At 42.9% G+C, this 19,929-nt stretch overlaps 1 protein-coding gene across 3 annotated transcripts in view; it reads left to right on the top strand.

Annotated features, from left to right (window-relative positions):
• SH3KBP1 (SH3 domain containing kinase binding protein 1) overlaps nt 1–19,929 on the top strand; it is a 339,518-nt gene that overhangs the window by 112,883 nt on the left and 206,706 nt on the right. For all 3 annotated transcript variants that reach the window (XM_073356811.1, XM_073356821.1, XM_073356827.1), the window contains one exon: nt 11,681–11,804. In XM_073356811.1, the coding sequence (XP_073212912.1) occupies nt 11,681–11,804 (124 nt within the window). The remainder of the gene's footprint in view (nt 1–11,680; nt 11,805–19,929) is intronic.

The following is a 19,929-nucleotide window of genomic DNA, read 5'->3' as shown; positions in this document are numbered from 1 at the left end:
AGCCCCCCATCTGAGGTTCCCGGTGCTCTTCTGTGGCCCTGCCACCAGGACTCGAGGTGACTGGCACTCAGGGGCTGGGGTTCGCTGCTGCCGTGCCGCCGGGCGCTCTGGGTCTGGAGTTGCCCATGCGGCCCAGGCCTGGGACCGCAGTGGGGGTTGTCTGGGCTTCTGCAGGGGAGGGGCAGAAGAGAAGGGGACGGGCTGTGGGCTAGTCTCCCCCAAAGGCCGGTTCACTGGCCACCCATATCCACAGTATCCTCAGTATTCTCTGTCACATCCCTCCTTAAAACTCGCCTTTGCCATGATGCCTAGAAAAACTTGACAAGGGTTAGTCAGCTGGTATTTTGTGACCACTGCTTTCATCTTGACCAATTTTGTGACATTGTTTCGCTGTGTTTCCCTATAAAGGGACCTGAAATAGAATAACAGAGCTGAACTTCCCCACTCCTTTGAAATGGGTGAAGATTGGGTCCAGAACTGCATCTTGTGACTTGGACTAATCTCTTTAGTTAAATACATAGATTACACATTGTTTCTGTTTTTTTTCCCCATTTGTTGTTTTACTTCTCATTTTGAGTCTTGACAGGGCACACATTTTAAAGATCTTTAGCATGTATTTGAATGTCGTAATCTATCTGTCTTCTTGTAATGTGGCTCATCAACATCATATCCCTCCAGAGAACCTAAATCTCAATAGGTAAATGGTCTGATTTTTTTTCACCCTACTCCTCTAAGGCAGTTGGAGCTGTTTGTTTATTTCCTTCCTCCTCCTCTCTCTCTGCTGTTCGCCTTTTGCCCCTTCTTTCTCCCCCACCTCCCTTCACCTTTCTTCTCTTCTTGGCTGTTTTTAGTTGCAGCTAATAATCTAAATTGAAGAAGTGCATTGAATAGTTTTCTCTGAATGGAAGGGTTGAGAGCTATGTTTATTGCCTGGAGCAGGAACCACTATTGAAAAGCAACACACAGGAGGGGAAAAAAGTCTATCATGCTTCTATAAAATAGAGCTGAGGGATTACTTAGGATCTATGGAGTTTATTATTATATTTTAAATATCTACAGTAATTTACCTTTCTAAATATACAAGGCAGTTTACGTACATAGTTCCTATTCTGAAGTTCTTTAGGATGAGACCAGCGTATACAAGATGCAACACAGCTGTTTCAGAAAAGGGAAAATGTAGGGCTTATTGATTAGGAGGGATTGCTTGAAGATGAGATTTAAGGAGATGTAAAGGAGGTGCTAAGCCGAGAGTGGGAAAAGCAAGAGAGCAAGAAGAAGAAATTGAGAGGTAGGCAGACTAAGATTTATGTAGGGCTTTGGAGAGGAAGGTGAGATGCTTGAATTTGATGTAGAAACCGCCGTTGGGGTTCAAACCTCAGCAGGATATGACGTGGTCAGAGTGCTTCAGCACCTGGGTCCATGGGAAGGTTTGAGTAGGGAATGTTTAATACATGCAGGAGTCTACAGCAATGGTTCAGCTATCTTTATTCACTGTAAAATATGCCACCTATTGGAGTTTATTTCCTCTTATTCTTTCATGCCAGCTGCCATTTTATTAATATGTAATCACTTTGACAGGAAAATACAATACAGAAACCACCTATACTTGCACTAAATCTAAATTGTTTATATTATTGTCTGACATGGCTTTGTTCCAGAGGCCTGTGCATTTCCGCAAAACTCATTACTGCTTCTCACCTACTCATTTATGCCCCAATATTGCAGTGATCTTAGGTCAACGCATGATAGGTTATAAAATATCTATTAGGAGTAATGGAGTATAGATGACAAACCTTTCAACTTTACTAAGGCCATCAGTCTAATAACAGTTGTAGGGCTTCACACACATCTGTGCAATCAAGCAGACAGCACTGTCAACAAATGATGGATGGGGTCCAGTAATTTCTTTGCACCAGAGGAAGAAAGTGAGACAAAAAGCAGCGAGGTGAGTTCAGGCAGAAAGGGAGTTCCCTGCAAAAAGAAGCACTCTAGGGCCCTGATCCTGTGCATACTTAACTTTAAATGTTGTGAGCATTCCCACTGAAAACAATGGAGCTACTCTCAGAAGGGAAGGTTCAGCATGTGCATAATTTTTGCAGGATTAGGGCCTCCAGTAGATGGAGATCATGTGAGCCACTGAAATAGGCTATGTGCTAGACTCTGAAAGCAACATACACAAATCAAAGAGCTCCGTGAGATGTTTAGAAGGCTGTGGTTTAGAAATAAGTCAATAGCCAAAAAGGACGGCTGGAGTTATCTGCTCAAGTTTTGATTAGTAGAAGTCCTAGAGGAAACCAGGAGATTGATAAGTTGTTGTATCCCCCTCTTGTGGCTGGTGTATATAAGAACCTACTGCCATTAGGACTAGCTAATGGAGTTCCTCCTTTATCTCACACTCAATCTGTGCTTTTGGTGCCTGGCCCCTAGTTCCGTCCCTTCAGACAATGCCTTGTGATTGGTTGTTATATGTCTGTTTAATCATGTAGAATAAATATAAAATTAGATAATTGAAGTTAGCTTAAGTTTGTAAAGAAAGACCGTAACTAGCAAATAAAAGATAGGACTTGAGAATAATGAGTTATAAGGCCAGAAGGAATGGAGTAGGAAGGATATCTGGTTCAGGAATAACTAATGAAATAAGGCAGAGTTTCTTAAAAAAACAAAACAAAACAAGAAAACCCTCTGACCAATAGGGGTGATTGCAGATGGTTTTAAATAAGACAAAGTGAATCTGAATTAGAAGACGCCACCCCACATACCAGTGCTATATTAAAAATTAGAACCCATATAAACCTCAGTGCAGTGGAAAAACTGTTTGATCAGCAAGAAGGAGGGGAGAAAATAGGGTTTATTGCTAAGGCTGCGAGTTCGTCATGAAAGTCATAGATTCCGTGACTTCTTCAGCGGCCAGTGTGCCTGGCTCAGGGGCAGCTCAGGCAGCCCCTGTGCCACTTGCACTGGCCGTTGCCTGCTGCTGGGGCAGTCTCGGGCCACTGCCCCCCAATCCCACCAGCAGCAGAGTTTGGGTGTGGGAGCGGGCGTGGGATGGGGTGAGGTGGGCTCTGGGCAGCGCTTACCTGGGGGGGCTCCCTGGAAACGGTGACATCACCGTCTCTCAGCTCCTAGGCAAAGGCCTGGCCAGGCAACTCTGCATGCTGCTTCTGCCTGCAGGCATCACCCCTGCAGTTCCCATTGGCCAGGGTTCACGGGTGATGGGAGCTGCAAAGCCAACGCTCTGGGCGGGCGGAGGCAGCCCACAGAGCTGTCTGGCCACACCTCCCCCTAGGAGCTGAGTGAGGGGGAATGTCGCCGTTTCTGGGGAGCACACCAGGTAAGTTCTGCCCAGCGCCTGCCTCACCTCGTCCCATGCCCCAACCCCTGCCCCTTCCCACACCTAAACTCTCCTGCCCCTCCGGGGGGGAGGGGAACGGGGACGGGAGGTGCGGAGCCAGGTAGGGAGCCTGCTGGCTCTGCACATGTCCCTCCAGCACGAGTGGGGGTCCTGAGCCGCCCGTTGCCACCCGCCCCCCCTCCCCAGCACCAGCGGGGGTCCCAGGCCATGCACCATCATCTCCCTCTCCAAGCATCCGCGGGGTCCCCGGGCAGCCCTCCCTCCCACCCCCCCGCAAGTCTTAGTCAAGGGTATATAGTACAAGTCATGACCGTGATTTTTTTTTTTAACTGTCCATGACTTTTACTAAAAATACCCATGACTAAACATAGCCTCATTTATTGCTAATACCTGCCTGACTGAGTTGGAGTTGACCAATATGGTTCTAAGCACCCATGGGTTTGACCCATGTGTAAGTATCTTGATGAAATGGTTATAAATGTTTTGTTAGTGTCTGGATGTAGTAAATTGCATATTATTTAGGCTTTTTAGGGGCGTTTAGAGTAATTGTATAAATGCCGTTCGGCCTTCGGATTTAATAAAAGAATTTATGGTTAAATTAGTGTTGTGATAATACCATAAACAGTGATAATCCCAACACATAACAAAGGAGACACAAAGTCCAGTTAATCCTGAAGGATTTTGTGGAGAGTGGACAGCAGAGGCCAATGGGTTTCTGTATATCCCTGCAGGGGTTTACTACTTCACTGTTTTACTTCACCTTTATATCCTTGTCCTTGAGCGCTGCATGTCCCTTTTAAATGCAGCCATCATCTTTCTAACTGGATAACGTTCTCATTGGTGCCAAAGCTGATCTTCAGTTGACAGGGGTGTTGATGTTGACTAGTACAAGAGACTTGCAGCAGAAATACTGTGCGGTTTGATGTAAAAATACGTTTTAAATCATGCTTTGTTTTAAATTGTAGACAACAATTTGGAGGAAATAACAATAGAAGTTGTATCTCTTAAAATATACACAGTTGGTTTAGGAGTATGAGAGACAGGAGAAGAGTTACATTCTTCATATCAGAGGGGTTAAGATGTTTCTATTCTGTTCTATTCTGATAATTAGAATGTGTTGCATGCCATCCCTCTAGGCTTCTGATTCTGTATTCTTATTACTATTACCATATTTGGTTTCAAGCAATGTACAGGTAGGCAGTTGGTTTTTGAGTTGTAAAATGTCTCATTACTTCTTAACTTGCCTCTGTTTTTTACTGTTTGTTGTTTTTTTTTGTTTTCAAAAGCTTTGTGACTGCATATAGATTAATTTGATTACATTCTGGGAGGAAGGGAGTTAAAGAATCAGTTTTCCTTTTTCAAGCCTTGGATAAATTATCTTGGTCTGTGACAATAATTTGCACATACATTTGCATAGCTTCCTACAGCTTTGAGAAATGAAAATGACCTACTGTCTGGAAGCTTTCATCTTCAAATTAGCACAGAACAGCTTTTTGTGTTGCAATGGTTGCTGTGGAAACCTTGCAGCAATTTACTCAATTGTTTTTAGTCCATTTACACAGTGAGGATTGTAAATGCATTGTTGGAAGAATCAGTTGAGTAAGTTCTTAAAATGTTCATTTAATAAAAATGGCAGAACTTCCCTCTAGTGAGGGTAGAATGGTAAACTAATAAAGTGAAGTAGTATTATGAGTAATCACAAAAATACTAGAGACCCCTCGCCCATTAGTGCTAGACTTTTTAAACATGCAATTTAGAAAAAAATTAATACCGCTGGGGTGACTTTCGTATTTTGTTTCTAATACCTCTGAGCAGATTTTTCTCAGGGTCTTGGTGGTGGTTTACTACTTTCCCCCAACAAGTATTAGCTGTAACTATGGTGACAGATTTGAGCACTTCTGTTAGGGGGCTTATTCCTTCACCCACTTACTTCCCTGGTCCTTCTCGCATGAACAGAGAGCAACAATATCCGAAGTCCAAAGGTGCAAACAATTCGATGTTTATTGGGGTGAACTTCCAGCAAGCATGATTCCAGTTTCCTTCCTTAGTATCCTCCTTCCCAGCTCTGACACCACAGAGCCTTACACCTGTGTCCTTGTTCCCATTCCTGCCGTTAGCCAAACATGATTCCAATTTTCCCAGCCCCATTCCCTGTTCCCATTTCCCCCACCCACACACCCACTCCCACCCACTCACTTCCTGATTGAGTGCAGACTATATAGTAAAACTTGAGTTCTGCTTAGCTATACCTTAACCAATCATTTTCCTGAAATTTAACTAACCAATCCTAACATATTGTAACATGATTATATTATATCATTATATATGATATGATATTATATCATATATTAACCAATTATATCCCACCACCTTAATTAGTTTACACCCAGCAAAATTAATTATACAGCAGACAGGAACAGTCACAGGACCAGACAGAGATTATACAGACAAACAATAGCAAAGTGGGAACTATAATGACAAAACAATACAGAAGTGAGGATTTCACATCCCAACTATTGATAAGTGAGTTCTTGCCATGCTATCAAACTAAGTATCCTTTTACATTTTCTAGGCACTTCCCTTTCTCTGGAGGTGATAGGCACTATCAGGACAGGATTGTATTCCTAACAGCCCAATAGCACCTTCTTTCAATGTGACTAGTTTGGAATATGAGGAGGTGACTGTTGGCTTCCCAGCTTATGGCTGTCTCTGCTGCTTAGCCAGAGGCCTTAGCCTAAGCACAGGGCCTCAGACTGTCAGGGTAAGAGAAGGCCCTAACACCGGCAGACAGTGATTTTGATTCTTTTGTACCTCTATAACTAGCCAAGTGCTAAGAATACACCTAAATTCTTAGAGTATAGGCCTTTACAGACAGGCCTGAATATCTGTATCCTAACAACTTCCTCTGTATTAGAGGAAATATTTTGGTAGAGGGGACTATATGCAGACACAGTAGTTAGACTTCAAGGGCAGTGAGTGAGCAGATTCTGAAAGCAAAGCTATATATATTAATACAAATAGAAATACAAAAAAAATACAAAAAAATTAGGTTTGCTAAAGGCTTTTTTTGTGTGTGCACAAATTAGCAACCCTATTATTTAACACCACTCGCAGAATTTGCTAATTATATGCAGACTGGATAAATGTCATCAGTATACAGTAGAACCTCAGAGTTAGGAACACCAGAGTTACGAACTGACCAGTCAAACACATACCTTATTTGGAACCAGAAATACACAATCAGGCAGCAAGAGTTTAAAAAAAAAAATTGACGCGTTAAGGAAACTGTTTTTGTGCTTGTTTAGTTTAAATTAAGATGATTATAAGCAACATTTTTCTTTTGCATAGTAAAGTTTCAAAGCTGTATTAAGTCAAAGTTCAGTTGTAAACTTTTGAAAGAACAACCGTAACGTTTTGTTGAGAGTTACAAACATTTCAGGGTTACAAACAACCTCCATTCCCCAGGTGTTCGTAACTATGAGGTTCTACTGTAATTAATAATTCTTGAAAGATTAAGAAAAGATGAAAGATTGCATTCAAGAAGGGTTTATTTATTTATTTTTTGCTTAAATCCTCTTACATGTTGATACAGCTGTCAAATAGGATAGTCATGAAGCTTTATATACTAACTTTTGCTTTATTATATGGGTAGGGTGACCATACATCCCGTTTTGGCCGGAACAGTCCCTTTTTTTTAAGGTCTGTCCCAGGCATCCTGATTTTTTTGGTAAAAGAGGGCATTTGTCAAAAAAGTGGTTGTGGTGCAGAGGACTGTGCAGGGGGTGAGCAGAGATGCCAGCCCGGTGCAGGCTGGGGGTGGGGCGGAGGTGGGGGAAGAAGAGTTCCAGTACATGGGGGGCCGACAGGGTTCCAGCGACCAGCAACAGCCTCGAGTGGGGGACCAGCAAGGTTTGAGTGACCAGTGATAGTTTTGGGGGGGCACCTCAGGTGAGCAGCTGGGGCCAGCTCCGCAATGAGGGTGCTTCAGGCCAGCCACGCATGGTGTCCCGTTTTCCCTTTGGGAAATATGGTCACCCTATGGGAGAGGTAGCCCACTATAATGAAGGTGGAGATGAACTTGCTGTTTATCAGCCAGTTTCTCAGTGTTCTAAAATCCACAGGCTTACTGGTGTTGTCTTGAAAATTGCTTTGACTCATGGAGGTCTGGGATAGGATTAAGGGTTCAAATTTGGGAATCGTTTCGGCAAGGAATTTGTTAGCTACAGACCCCTTAAAATTGTCATCAAAACGTTATCATTCATGTAATTATTTTAGCACACACCTGCAGTTCAGACTATGGCTCTGATTTGCCCCAAACCAATATCACCCTCTTAAGTTTTTATCCAGAATCCTCTGCCTCTTCGGGGAAGCAATATTTTAAAAGTTATTTAGAATAAAAATAAATCTCCGCTGTGACTTGAGCCAAACTGATGTGCCAGAGAAAGTCATTTGTACATGCTCAGTTTGACTGGAGCTTTGTTGTAAGCCAGGGTGTTTGCAGGCAGCCTGACATCGAGTAACTGAGTGACTCAAGGTAATATGGTGAAGTCACTGAACCTAAGCAGTACCCAGGGAGTGTGAGTATGAGTCCTGCTCTCCACAGTTTGTTGAGAATGTGTGGTGTGTACATTACTCTCTGCTGACATTGTAAAGGGGCTTCTTTTGGAAGTTTTGCCCTGAGAACAAAGCTGCTGATTTAAGAGCTGATGTTTCAAGTGCACATACACCAGGTTGTTTTGAAAAGTGCTATGCCTCATCGGTGCGTGGGGCAGGGTTTTGTGGTGCTAGTTTGGGGTCATTTGGTTCAGGTGTTCCTTTGATCAGCTGTTCTCAAACTGTGGGTTGGGACCCGAAAGTGAGTCTGGACCCTGTTTTAATGGGGTTACCAGGGCTGGCTTAGACTTGCTGGGGCCCAGGGCTAAAGCCTGAGCCCCACCATGCAGGGCTGAAGCCCGTGGGCCCCCTTCCTGGGGCTGAAGCCCTTGGGCTTTGTCCCCCACCCAGGGTGATGGGACTCGGGCGGGCCCAGGCTTTGGTCCCCCCTCTTGGGGTTGTGTAGTAATTTTGTTGTCAGAAGGGGGTCGCGGTGCAATGAAGTTTGAGAACCCCCTGCCTTAGATACACAGCATTCAACTTTCAGAATAAGAGATTTCTTCCTCTACTTCTGGACATCTTTGCTGGAGTCCTTAGAATCACAGACTCAAGAGGTAGTGAATATATTATTGGTATGAGACATGAAAATGCCATTTTTATTCATGTGATGCCAAGAAAACAGGTTTTTTTTTAAATATGTAGAGTGTGTGTTCATCTCTTGTATAGTCCCTTTTTCATTAGTTTAACTCAAAAAACTTTATGGAAGACACTCTGTCAGCTATGAAATCTGTTGTCTCCTGGAGAGCTACACAAGCAGTTAAGGATTTGGAGCCATCTGTGGCTTGCCCTAAAGTGGTTAATCAAGACCAGCCTCTTGTGGCACAGAACCCTGCATAAGTCAGAATTTGGTGTCCCCTGACATCAGTAGGAGTTTGGGGGAGAGACAACCCCCTTCATCTTAATTAGCTGTGGGGTGGTAGCTATTAAAATCTACAGATAGTGGAGTGGAATGGAGCGGAGTATTAGGCAAAGGCTAATATGAACAATGAAGGGGAGAAGAGCCATGCCCGTGAAGTTCAGGGGAAATGCTGGTGAGAGTTCCAGCCCCCACTCCAACCTACAGGTGATGGGCATGAGGATGCCGCCATCCTTGATCTCTGGAAGTGGGATGGGGTTGCATCTTTGTCAGCCCCTGGCTAGTAGACATTTGATAAGTTTGTTGCCTCCCCAGCCTTTTATGGAAAGCTCCTGACTCCTTCCCACCCGGATCTGATAGTTTGCCCACCTCATTAAGATCAGCTGGGTGTGTGTTTGAGGCATAGGTAGCTAATCCCTCACTGGTGAAGTAGAGCCCAATTCCCTTTAAAGATCCAGCTTGTGGCTCACTCTTTCCTCCAGCTCCATGTGTTTTGTAAATTGAACAGTGGTGCTTGGTGGGAAAGCTATAAACTGGAGCAGAAGCACTAGAGTTGTCTCTGCAGATTCTGGAAGGCTGCACTTCACTCAGTCACATCAGAAGGCTTTCTGCTTTAGAGCTGTGAATGGAGTTTTTTGTATTGAAAATCATATTCTGCAGAAATTGCTGGCTTATTACTTTTCCCATGCTCCTTATTCAACAAGGAAAAGTGTCCTATTTGCTACTGGTGACTGTAGAAGTTAATTTCTGACTCTTGTTAGTTGAAGAACATTGAGTTTCATATTGACATGAGGTTTTGAAAAATCCATTTGGCAGTGGTGCATAGGAAACTACCTCTGGCAATAAGGCAGGACCTCTGAGGTCATGCTTGAAGAAGACTAATGTTTTGACATATTAGCTCCTTCCACTTAAATTGTCAGTATCCATTTGATATTCTGGCAAACAGTCTGTCACTTAGAGTTGCAAATTGAGCTTGGGAACTCTAGATTTAGAATGAACAAGTTCATTCTTTCCTGCCATTTTAAGATTTTAAAAATATACTCTTGTAACAATCCATGTACTGGACTAGTCTGTTTTTAAAAAGTATTGTTACCTTTTTAAACACATGCATCATTTTTGGAGTATACTTTCTGGATCATGCATAGTAAGCATAGGGATATGATGCTATGCACTGCTTGGGAAGCTCATGCACAGTCACAGACACTTTCACTCCTTAAAGGTGCAGCATTATACAACTTCCACTTTCTGAGATCTATGCATTAATTGCATCCTACGTGCATGCATTTTGGAGAAGTGGCAGACAGCTCAGGTTCATACAATTAATGAATAATAATACAATGTCTGGTTAAGTAGTACTGTTTGGGGGCTACATTTAATAAAAACCTTTAGAAAAAAATCAAAGGATTCACAATATTACTGCTGAGACATTTCGGGGTCTGAAATTGTAGAAATAAAATGTAAGTTTAGATATTTGTTAGAATTTAGAACAAAAAAGTTAAAGATGAGTCAGAGGGTGGGGCTCTAGCCTGGAATTTAGGAGACCCAGGTTCAGTTGACTACTCCATTACAGACTTCCGGTGTGACTTCAGAAGGATGTTGTGAAGATTATTAAAGATATTACAGCGAGGGGGTCAAATAAGAACTGAAAGTAGATTGTATTTTAAGGTCTGCATGAACGGTTTGTGGAATGGTCTTCCTGCATGTGTGCTGTAAATATTTGTTTAATGAGAATTAACTGTGAACTATTGGGAAAACCTTTACCTTTGGCGCAGTGATGAGGGAGGGAGCAGTATTGCTATGATGAAAGTTCACTCCACTTGTTTTTCCCCTGTCCACTGCTAAAGAGACAGTCTCCTTAAAAGGCAGTCAGTTGAAAAATATGTTATTTGTAGTAGCTGGTATGATACCTGCCCTGGGTGCCCATTACAATATTTGTAGTGTTAGTCAGATTTTCCTATTTAAAAAAAATGTTTTCATGTCTCCCTGTTGCTGTGTTGAAATGTCTACAGAAACAACAGGACAAACTGACTTAACTGCCTTTACAAGGGTAACCATGTAGCAGACTCTGTGCTACGTTGTCAAATGCACAAGTATTCATGTTGGAACAATGGTGAAAAATATTTTTTGGTAATTGTTCAGCTACAGTAATTTTAGGTGTTGCTGATAAAATAGAAGGCAGACATTTTACAGACAAAAATGTGATTAAATTGGTGAGATTAACCCTTTTAAAACACTGATTGGGGAAAATTTTGATAATCTATTAGCCTGAATATTGCTTGGTTTTCATTGTGACATTTTCACTTATAAATATGTCTAGGAGTTGGGGAAGAAATATTATTTATTACATTGTGGCTGTATACACACTGCGTATAACAATACAGCAGTTTAAATTGAAATATTCTTCTTCTTGCGAGAAGGGAGAGGCAGTTTAAAGATTTTAGCTGACACAATCTTGAGTTGCCCACTGGGTGATTTTTTAAGTTAACTTCATTTAATTACATGTGTTTGGAAGCCATTAAATATGATAGATGGCCAGTTCAAAAATTTGTCCAGTTGTTCCATGTACTGGAGTGGCAATAACCTGTCACTACCATAACAATGGTAAGAGTGTAACTGTCTGCTTTTTGCAGAGAAGAGTAAGAATAACCCAAATTATTGTGAAATATAAAAAAACATGGGTGAGTCTAGCTGTCAGACTTTGAGCCTTTGGGACTTATCACAGTTCACATCTATGACTTTTTCCAGTACTGGACACTTGAGACTTAAGAGTATCCTGTGAGACATCTTGTAAGCTGTCTTTCCTTTTTCCTCCCATACAGGAAATAAAGAAGGACATGAAGAAAGAAAGTATTGCCAACAAACCACCAGAGAAGCCTATAGATGAAGTTTCCAATGGAAGCCCTTTACTGTTTTCTGAGACAATTGTTAGAACCACCAGGAAAGGTACAGTATATCGAAGTATAGACTTTGGTTAAACCGATGTGCTTTGTTCACAAAAAATTAAAAGAATGGAATGTAAGCTTTCATTGTTTTTAGCACAGCATGTATGCAGTTGTGAAAGGCTACCAATAATTTTGGGAAGATGATAAAAATCTTTTCTTAGATTGGCATACAGATATATTCAGTATGTCAATTTCCATTTTCATTTACAGAATCACAGCTTCTTTCCTTCTAAAGAGATCTTGTCTAGATTTATTTTAATTAAGAAAAGCTACATGGGTGGATTACTAAATCTTATCAAATTGACAGCTAGAAGCATATACAGCACTCTTGTGCTATGTTATCAGCAAACTTCAGTCCTGAATGTATCCTTTTTTCACATTCTTTCCCAAACAGAAGTTGCTCTGTGGCAGTATACTGTTTTTGTTTTTTTTGTTTTTTGGGGTTTTTTTTTGTGTGTGTGTGGTTTTTTTCTTTTTAGGTTACTAAAAATGATGATAGGAGATGGGCAAAGTAGCAGAGATCTCTTTTCTCTCTCCCCCGACTCCAGCACCCCAGAAGCTTTGGTGGAAAGAGAAGAAATAGAAAGTTGTTTTCTCTCTTCCAGTAGCTAAGAGGAGATAACTTCAAATTAATGAAACACTGCCTAAACCAAATCTGATATGAAAGGTGTAGCTTTCAAATTATGTGAAGGACAGCATTCTCCATCTGGGGATGGCAGAAGGGCTTCTTAACAAGGTGGTGTTGCCCCACTTGTATATCCAACTCTGTATAGCAGAAGGCTGGTGAATTTTTCAAACTCTGCCTCCTTCCTACAGCTATCCCCTCTGCTCCTGAACAGACAGGGTCCTTGTCCACTATGCAGCAGTTCTTTCTCTCAGCTCTTCCAACTCATGCTCTCGCTCTGTTTCAGTACAAAGTTGAATGTGTAAAGGCCTCAACTGGATGGAGACAGCTCATAGGTAGCCAAGAGAATGTTGTTGCCACTGCCAATCTCCTCTTTCTCTGAGCAGCTGATTACCAAGAAAATCTTGTTAGAGGGAGGGAAGCTAAGCAGACAGTTGATGCAACATGCAAGCGTGAAGAAGAGCCCGCTAAGAGATACATGGGGATGGATCGGGGAGGGTAAATTGATTTGGGACGGGGAAAGAACGGAAATATTTTATTAGAGAGAAAAGGTGGGTAAGGTAATATCTTATATTGGACCAACTTCTGTTGGTGAAAGGGACAAGCTTTTGAGCTTAAACTGAGCTTTTCTTCAGATCTTGGCAGTGTGTATATACATTACAGGCACTTTTTACTAGTTTAATTTATGTTGTCTTTGAGCAGCTAGGTGCCAGGGATGTTTTTTAAGCCCTACCCTATACTGCCACGGGCCTGTAGCCCTTAAAGGGCAAGCCCCTCTGTTGCAGTCTACATATTTGAGAGAAAATAAATTTCTAAATGAAAAATTTCTTTTTTTGGCTACAGTATTATGCCTTATGATTTCTTCAGAGCCCTGCTTTGTAATGGAGGGGTGTTTTTTTTAATGAAACAAGTATACAACTGAAGTGCCTCTTATAAAGGTTTGTGCTTAATTAAATGATTGGTTAGTCTAAATCAGTGGTTCTCAACCAGGGGTATGCATACACCTGTGGATACGCAGAGGTCTTCCGAGGGTACATCAACTCATCTAGATACTTGCCTAGTTTTACAACAGGCTACATAAAAAGCACTGGCGAAGTCAGTACAAATTAAAATTTCATACAGACAATGACTTGTTTATACTGCTCTATATATTGTACAGTGAAATGTAAGTACAGTTTTATATTCCAATTGATTTATTTTATAATTATATGGTAGTAATGAGAAAGTAGGCAGTTTTTCAGAAATAGCATGCTGTGACACTTTTTTGTATTTTTATGTTTGATTTTGTAAGCAAGTAGATTAAGTGAAGTGAAACTTGGGGGTACGCAAGACAAATCAGGCTCCCGAAAGGGGTACAGTAAGAAAGGTTGAGAGCCACTGGTCTAACTCCTTCAGATTGCAGTCATGATCTAGGAATGCTTCAGGGCCTCCAAATGCCTCCCAATAATAGCCTGCCCATGTTACTAATTGTCTTTAGCTGCTTAAAGGGGGTAACCGTTTTGTTACAGGATTGTTGGTTGGAAATCACCTCCAGCGATTTATTTGGCTCAAAACTGAATAGAACACGAAAAATAAAAGGGGCCTGGTTGCATTGGCTGCAGTCCTGATTTTCTTTTTTCTTTTCATTTTGCTTTTCCGTCTGAATATTCTTGATAGCTTTAATATGTTTCCTGCTGGCTACCATAGATAGCCCACAGAAACACTGTACTAGAACTGATTGGTTTGATGGAAGTAATTTAGGGAAATATGTTGTCTGTAACTTTAAGTATATCCTTAAGAGGTGAATTAGTAATTCTAGGGGTTTCCTTTTCTGCACTATTTAGGGAGTACGATCTATGGCTTGGTGCTCCCAAATAAGGAGTAATAGGATCTTTTCTCAAGTCAGCTACAGAAATGCTATGTGACTTTGTTCAAATTACTTAAAAATTTGGGCCTAAGAGTTTGAAAATGATTAGTGATTTTGGGTGCCCAATTCTAAACACTGTGTTGTGCACTGGTTTCCAGTAGGGCTGAGTGCCTTCAACCAGCTTTAATTTGCCTCAGATTGGACATCAAAAATCACAGATCACTTTTGAAAATTTAGGCCTCTGTGCCTCAGTTTTCACATCTGCAAAATAGGAGTCGTACCTGCCAAATAAAGGTGTTGAAGCATCAGAATCATATACTGCAAGTAAATACATTTCTTCACCTAAATTACACATAGTACTGTAACTTTTTTTTATTTATTTAAAAAAAATAGAAAACTACTTTTTTTTTTAAAGTTCTCTTGAAAGGATCAGAATTTAAATATTGGCCTAATGTACAGAACTGCTTTAATCTTTTAGATAAAAGTTCTGTGATGAAGTCCAAAATTTTCTGCACCTCCGCAGATAATAAATAACATCAAGAAGGATGAATAACGTCTAAAGCCATGTAGTGGAAGAATGTTAAGATCCAAGGGAGAGATTCTGTATTGTACCTCTGAGAGTCTCAATACAGAACTGTAAGCTCAGTGACTGTGGGGCGGGGCATGGGACTAAGCGGGCTTTGTCAGCTCTGTGCCTTCCCAGACCTGGGCTGCTCTGAGGGCTGTAGCATCCCCTGGTGTAACATAGACAGGGGCCCAAAATTGTCTAAGTTGTGGCATATATTAAGAGCCCTAGTACTGCCTGGCATATATTAAGAGCCCTGAGCGATATTAAGAGCTGCAGCGCTGTCGGAAACCACTGCAGCCAGAGGCAGTGGTTGTTTTTTTGTGGGGGGTGGGGAGTGTGGGCCAGCTGTATGGCATTGCTGGCTCGAGCCGCCTGGGGTCACCGTTCCCCCCCGCACCCCCACAATGTTTCTCTGGACCCACGTGGGGGCATGCCCCATAATTTAAAAACCTCTGTTCTCGATCTAGAGGCGACGCATGGGGCAGTTACGTGCCCCCACCCTGAACCTTTAAACTGTGCCCCCCCCTGCAATTATCAACACGTTGCCTCTGCAGCTGTATGTGCTGCAGCTGTGGCCCTGGTGCACATGCTACCCCAGAGCTTGAGAAGGCTCAAATTTGAATAACCTTAAGACTGCCTTCTGCAGAGTGTGCGCCAGGAAAATCTTCTCCTGCCTGGATATGGAGCTTTTAGGACCCCTTTATGCTGCTTCAGCCTTTTTATCTGGCATAAAGATCTAGATTGAGAGTGAGAATTTTACTCCAAAAGTCCAACTGCCACAATATCTTAAATTATTAAAACTGATCTTTCTTGTCACAGTTTATGCTGTTTGTGTCTACTCTTCTCTTAGCTCAAACAGTGAAAATTGGTGAGGTGAAAGTAACTTTTGTTCATAGTCTTTGAAGAACTCAATGCTATAGTACGTGGGTTGCTAACCTTAGAGGGATATGTTTACAGTAGTGCCAAATCATGTAGTTTTATCACCAGTCTCTCTATTTTTGGTGTTATTTTGTAAAGCCTCCACTGCCGGAAGCAAGCGATTGTATGTGAATCATGGGTGCAGTTTGACTTCTATATTTGGGAGGCAGCTCCAGTTAGGCTAGTGGAGCCAGGTGTGGGAGGGGGGGAATTCTGTGCATGCCCAACATTTGCAGTTTTGGGGGGGCAAAGCCCCCGTGTCCTCCCCAAACTTCTCCGTTTTTATTCTAATAAAATAAGTTTCTAACCCTCATGGTTATAGAGGAAACACTTGAAAACATAACATGAGTATACCCTAGGGTTGCCAGGCATCCAGTTTTTGACCGGAACACCTGGTCGAAAAGGACCCTGGTGGCTCTGGTCGGCGGTGCAGTGGGAGTCCAGGGCTAAGGCAGGCTCCCTGGCTCTGCACGGCTCCCGGAAGTGCCCCAAGTGCTGGCTCCGCAGCTCCCATTGACTGAGAACCGTGACCACTGGGAGCTAAGGGGGTGGCGCCTTGTGGGCCATTGAGTCAGAAAGCTTTTTTAAAAAATGGAAACTGTCGAGGGATTTTTTTCTGTCTTAAGACCTGACTGCATCCTCTCCCTAATAATAGTAATACACACCACTTTGCATTTGCTTGGCCAAAGATCTTGAAATGCTTCACAAAAATTAATCTTCCCAACACACTAGTTAACCGAAGTGACATTGTCAACTCATATTTTGGCTCAAAATTTAGTTTTTGTAAAAACAAGCTTTTATAATGCTAAGAGCAATAGAAACCTAGGTTACAAAATCAGTTGCAAAGTCCTGAAGTACCAGTACCAAGTAACTGGCTGGGACCGACTAGTACTCAGATAACGTAAAATTCTACAGGACCAGTTGGTTACATTGAGAGATCATCATGAAATGAAGTAGGAAAGGTGCCAGTCACAGAGAGTTCTGTTGTTAGTCTTGGAAATAAAGATCTTTTATTGTTGCTCATTTAGACAAGCCTGCATGGCTGAGGACAGAAGTACAAAACCGTTACTGTGTTATAGCACCTAAAACAAAATGTGAGACATTAAAAGGAATGTAAATCAGCAGTTGTTTTCTCTAAGTTTAGTGCAGTTGTGATTACCATGCAGCATTACTTCCTCAATTTTTATTTTCACTTATACCAAGTATATCCCTAATACCTAATTGTGGCACCCTGTACCTCAAAGCAGCACCCTGGAACCCTCATATTCATCACTATAACATAATTATGATATGTTTTGTACGAAGTATGCCATGTGAGGTATCATTTTGAAAGTTTTGATCTGTTGAACATTAATATCCTGTTGGATTGTATGTGCCGTCATTGTATGTGAAGTTACAAACTTTTGCTATGTGTGTGTTGCTGAAATATGTTGTGAGATTGGAACACCCACAACCAGCCTTTCAGGTACAACAATGGAGTAACCAGATGAGCAGATGCCCCATTAAAGAGAATCCACTATCCCAGGAACTGTATATAATGGAGACTTCTCAGAGAGCACATGTAGACAATGGAGAATGCTTGACCAAGGTGTGCCGCCGCCGCCCCCCCGGGTCACAAGCATAGATCTTTCCAGCAAGCTGAAAGAAACTATACAGAGGGGAAGTTATATCATGACTTAGCCTCACTCCCCCCCACAACTCAACACCTGGATGCACGTCTAGAGGACAGAGACTTTGAACCTGGGGAGGGTGGTCTAGGAGAGTCCTAGCGTGGGTATTGAACTATACCTTCCATCAGAGTGAGACACTGCTTGATTCAAATCCAATTTAGTTTACTGAACTCAGACTGCAAATTTATTTTATTTCTTAGAAAGGGTCCCAGAAGAGGAGCGGGGGGTGGGGGGGAGAAGGTGGCACCGAAGGGTCATAACCCTCCCACATTTGAAAGTTCATGGGCCTGGCCCAATCCCCTGACCCTCCTCTTCCCCCTGAGGCTCTGCCCCCCCAGCCAGGCTGGAAGCTAGAGCCTGGCCTGGGTAAGAGCAGCCTAGGCAGCTGTGGGGAGCTGCAGACCCTCTACCTGTCTGGAGTGGGAGGACCCAAGAACAGCCCCCGGCCTGTGTCCCTGTCCCCTAATCCCCCCAGCCAGGGCAGGTGGAGGGGCCATGGCTCCCAACAGCTGCCCAGGCAGCTCGTACTGTGGCCTGGCTGCGGCTGTTCAGCCCCCAAGGCTCCACCCCCAGCCTGGGCCGGAAGCCGGAGACAGGTCAAGGTAAAAGCTGCAGGGGCAGCTATGGGGAGCCACGGACTCTGCACTGCCCTGGGTGGAGGGCCCGGGGGTGGGAACATAGGCTTGGGGGTGCTCTCGGGGATGCCCCCCAACCCCAGGCAGGTGGAGGGACCCAGGCTCCCTGGCCCGGCTCCAGCTTCTGGCTTGGCCAGGTTGTGGGGCCTTAGGGGGAAGAGGAGGAGCATGGCCTCATGGCCCTCCCACTTTTAAGAAGAATCCATCGCCCCTGTTTCTTAGGTAACCAACTTTGATCTCTATGCTTACTACTTATAATCACTTAAAAGCTATCTTTTTGTGCTTAATAAACCTGTTTTATATTTTACCTAAAATATAGGTTGAAATGCTTGGGAAATCTCAGCTTAGTTTACAAAGGCTAGTGTGTGTCCTCTCCACATTGAGGGAGGGGCGGACTGGATAATGAACTTACACTGGTCAGGCTTCTGACCAGTGCACGATGGTACAGTTCTGAGGTGCAAGGCTGGAGAGCTGGTGGGGGATTGGCTGGAGCCTCTCTATTGATGGTTCATGAGAGGCTGGGAGAAGCCTTCAGATAACTCAGTTGGGTGCGTCTCTACCTGTGGATGTCTGTGTAAGTGTGGTATCTGCCAGAGGTTTGTAGCTTGCCAATAGCATCACAGTGTGAGAGGGAGCCCAGGTTGGTGGGGCAGAGGGCTCTGAGGGCCCATAGTTCAGGTTGCACCTCGGGAACCTGGTCACATTGATATTAGGTATTGCTTTGTCTCTGAGCTAACAGGTAAGTTATGACTTCTTCACCTACATGTGATTGGTATTTGAGTTTAGCCACCTATTGCATTTTTATGATGCTCTTAATGTGTCAGAGGAAATGCCTGCTAACTGAAAAATTGTCATGAGTGGAGAAGGTAACATGCTTTCAGTAAGGATACACAGGTGCTAGTCTAAGTTTCAACGCCATTGCAGTGTGCGATGAGCGCCTCATAGTAATATGTACAGAAACACTCATGGGGTTATCTGCTCTTGGTACCAAGGAAAGAGGAGGGTTCCAGCCCACCATGCTCCCTGAAACACAGCATTAGCCTGGGTGGGTCCTTTCAAACTTGTTGTCTTCCTGAGATAGATTCCTCTTTCTTGTAAGAGCCATTCTCCCTGCTTTCCTTTCAGGGAGATTAAAGTTGTTCAGGCTGACAAACAAAAGCTGTTTTAGATCATAGAATCATAGAATATCAGGGTTGGAAGGGACCCCAGAAGGTCATCTAGTCCAACCCCCTGCTCAAAGCAGGACCAATTACCAGTTAAATCATCCCAGCCAGGGCTTTGTCAAGCCTGACCTTAAAAACCTCTAAGGAAGGAGATTCTACTACCTCCCTAGGTAACGCATTCCAGTGTTTCACCACCCTCTTAGTGAAAAAGTTTTTCCTAATATCCAATCTAAACCTCCCCCACTGCAACTTGAGACCATTACTCCTCGTTCTGTCATCTGCTACCATTGAGAACAGTCTAGAGCCATCCTCTTTGGAACCCCCTTTCAGGTAGTTGAAAGCAGCTATCAAATCCCCCCTCATTCTTCTCTTCTGCAGGCTAAACAATCCCAGCTCCCTCAGCCTCTCCTCATAACTCATGTGTTCCAGTCCCCTAATCATTTTTGTTGCCTAATTTCTTCTGAAAGGTATCATTAAACTGAAAGTGTCTCTTTAGCAGGCTGTAAAATAAGCAGTCAACATGCCTCTCTCCCTCTGCAGGATGGGTTGAAAGCAGGAATAAATATAATTTAGTTCTTTTGGCTGCAGGTAGCAACAAAACATAGTCTGAATAAAAACTTCTCCTTTTAAAATTGAGCTTTCCAACTATGACAGGAACTTCAGTTACTTTTGTACCTTCTAGATTAGTACAAACTTTCCAG

Source organism: Lepidochelys kempii, chromosome 1, assembly GCF_965140265.1.
Source record: "Lepidochelys kempii isolate rLepKem1 chromosome 1, rLepKem1.hap2, whole genome shotgun sequence".
NCBI lineage: Eukaryota > Metazoa > Chordata > Testudines > Cheloniidae > Lepidochelys > Lepidochelys kempii.
Note: the sequence above shows the minus strand (reverse complement) of the source record. Positions and strands in the feature narration are given on the sequence as shown.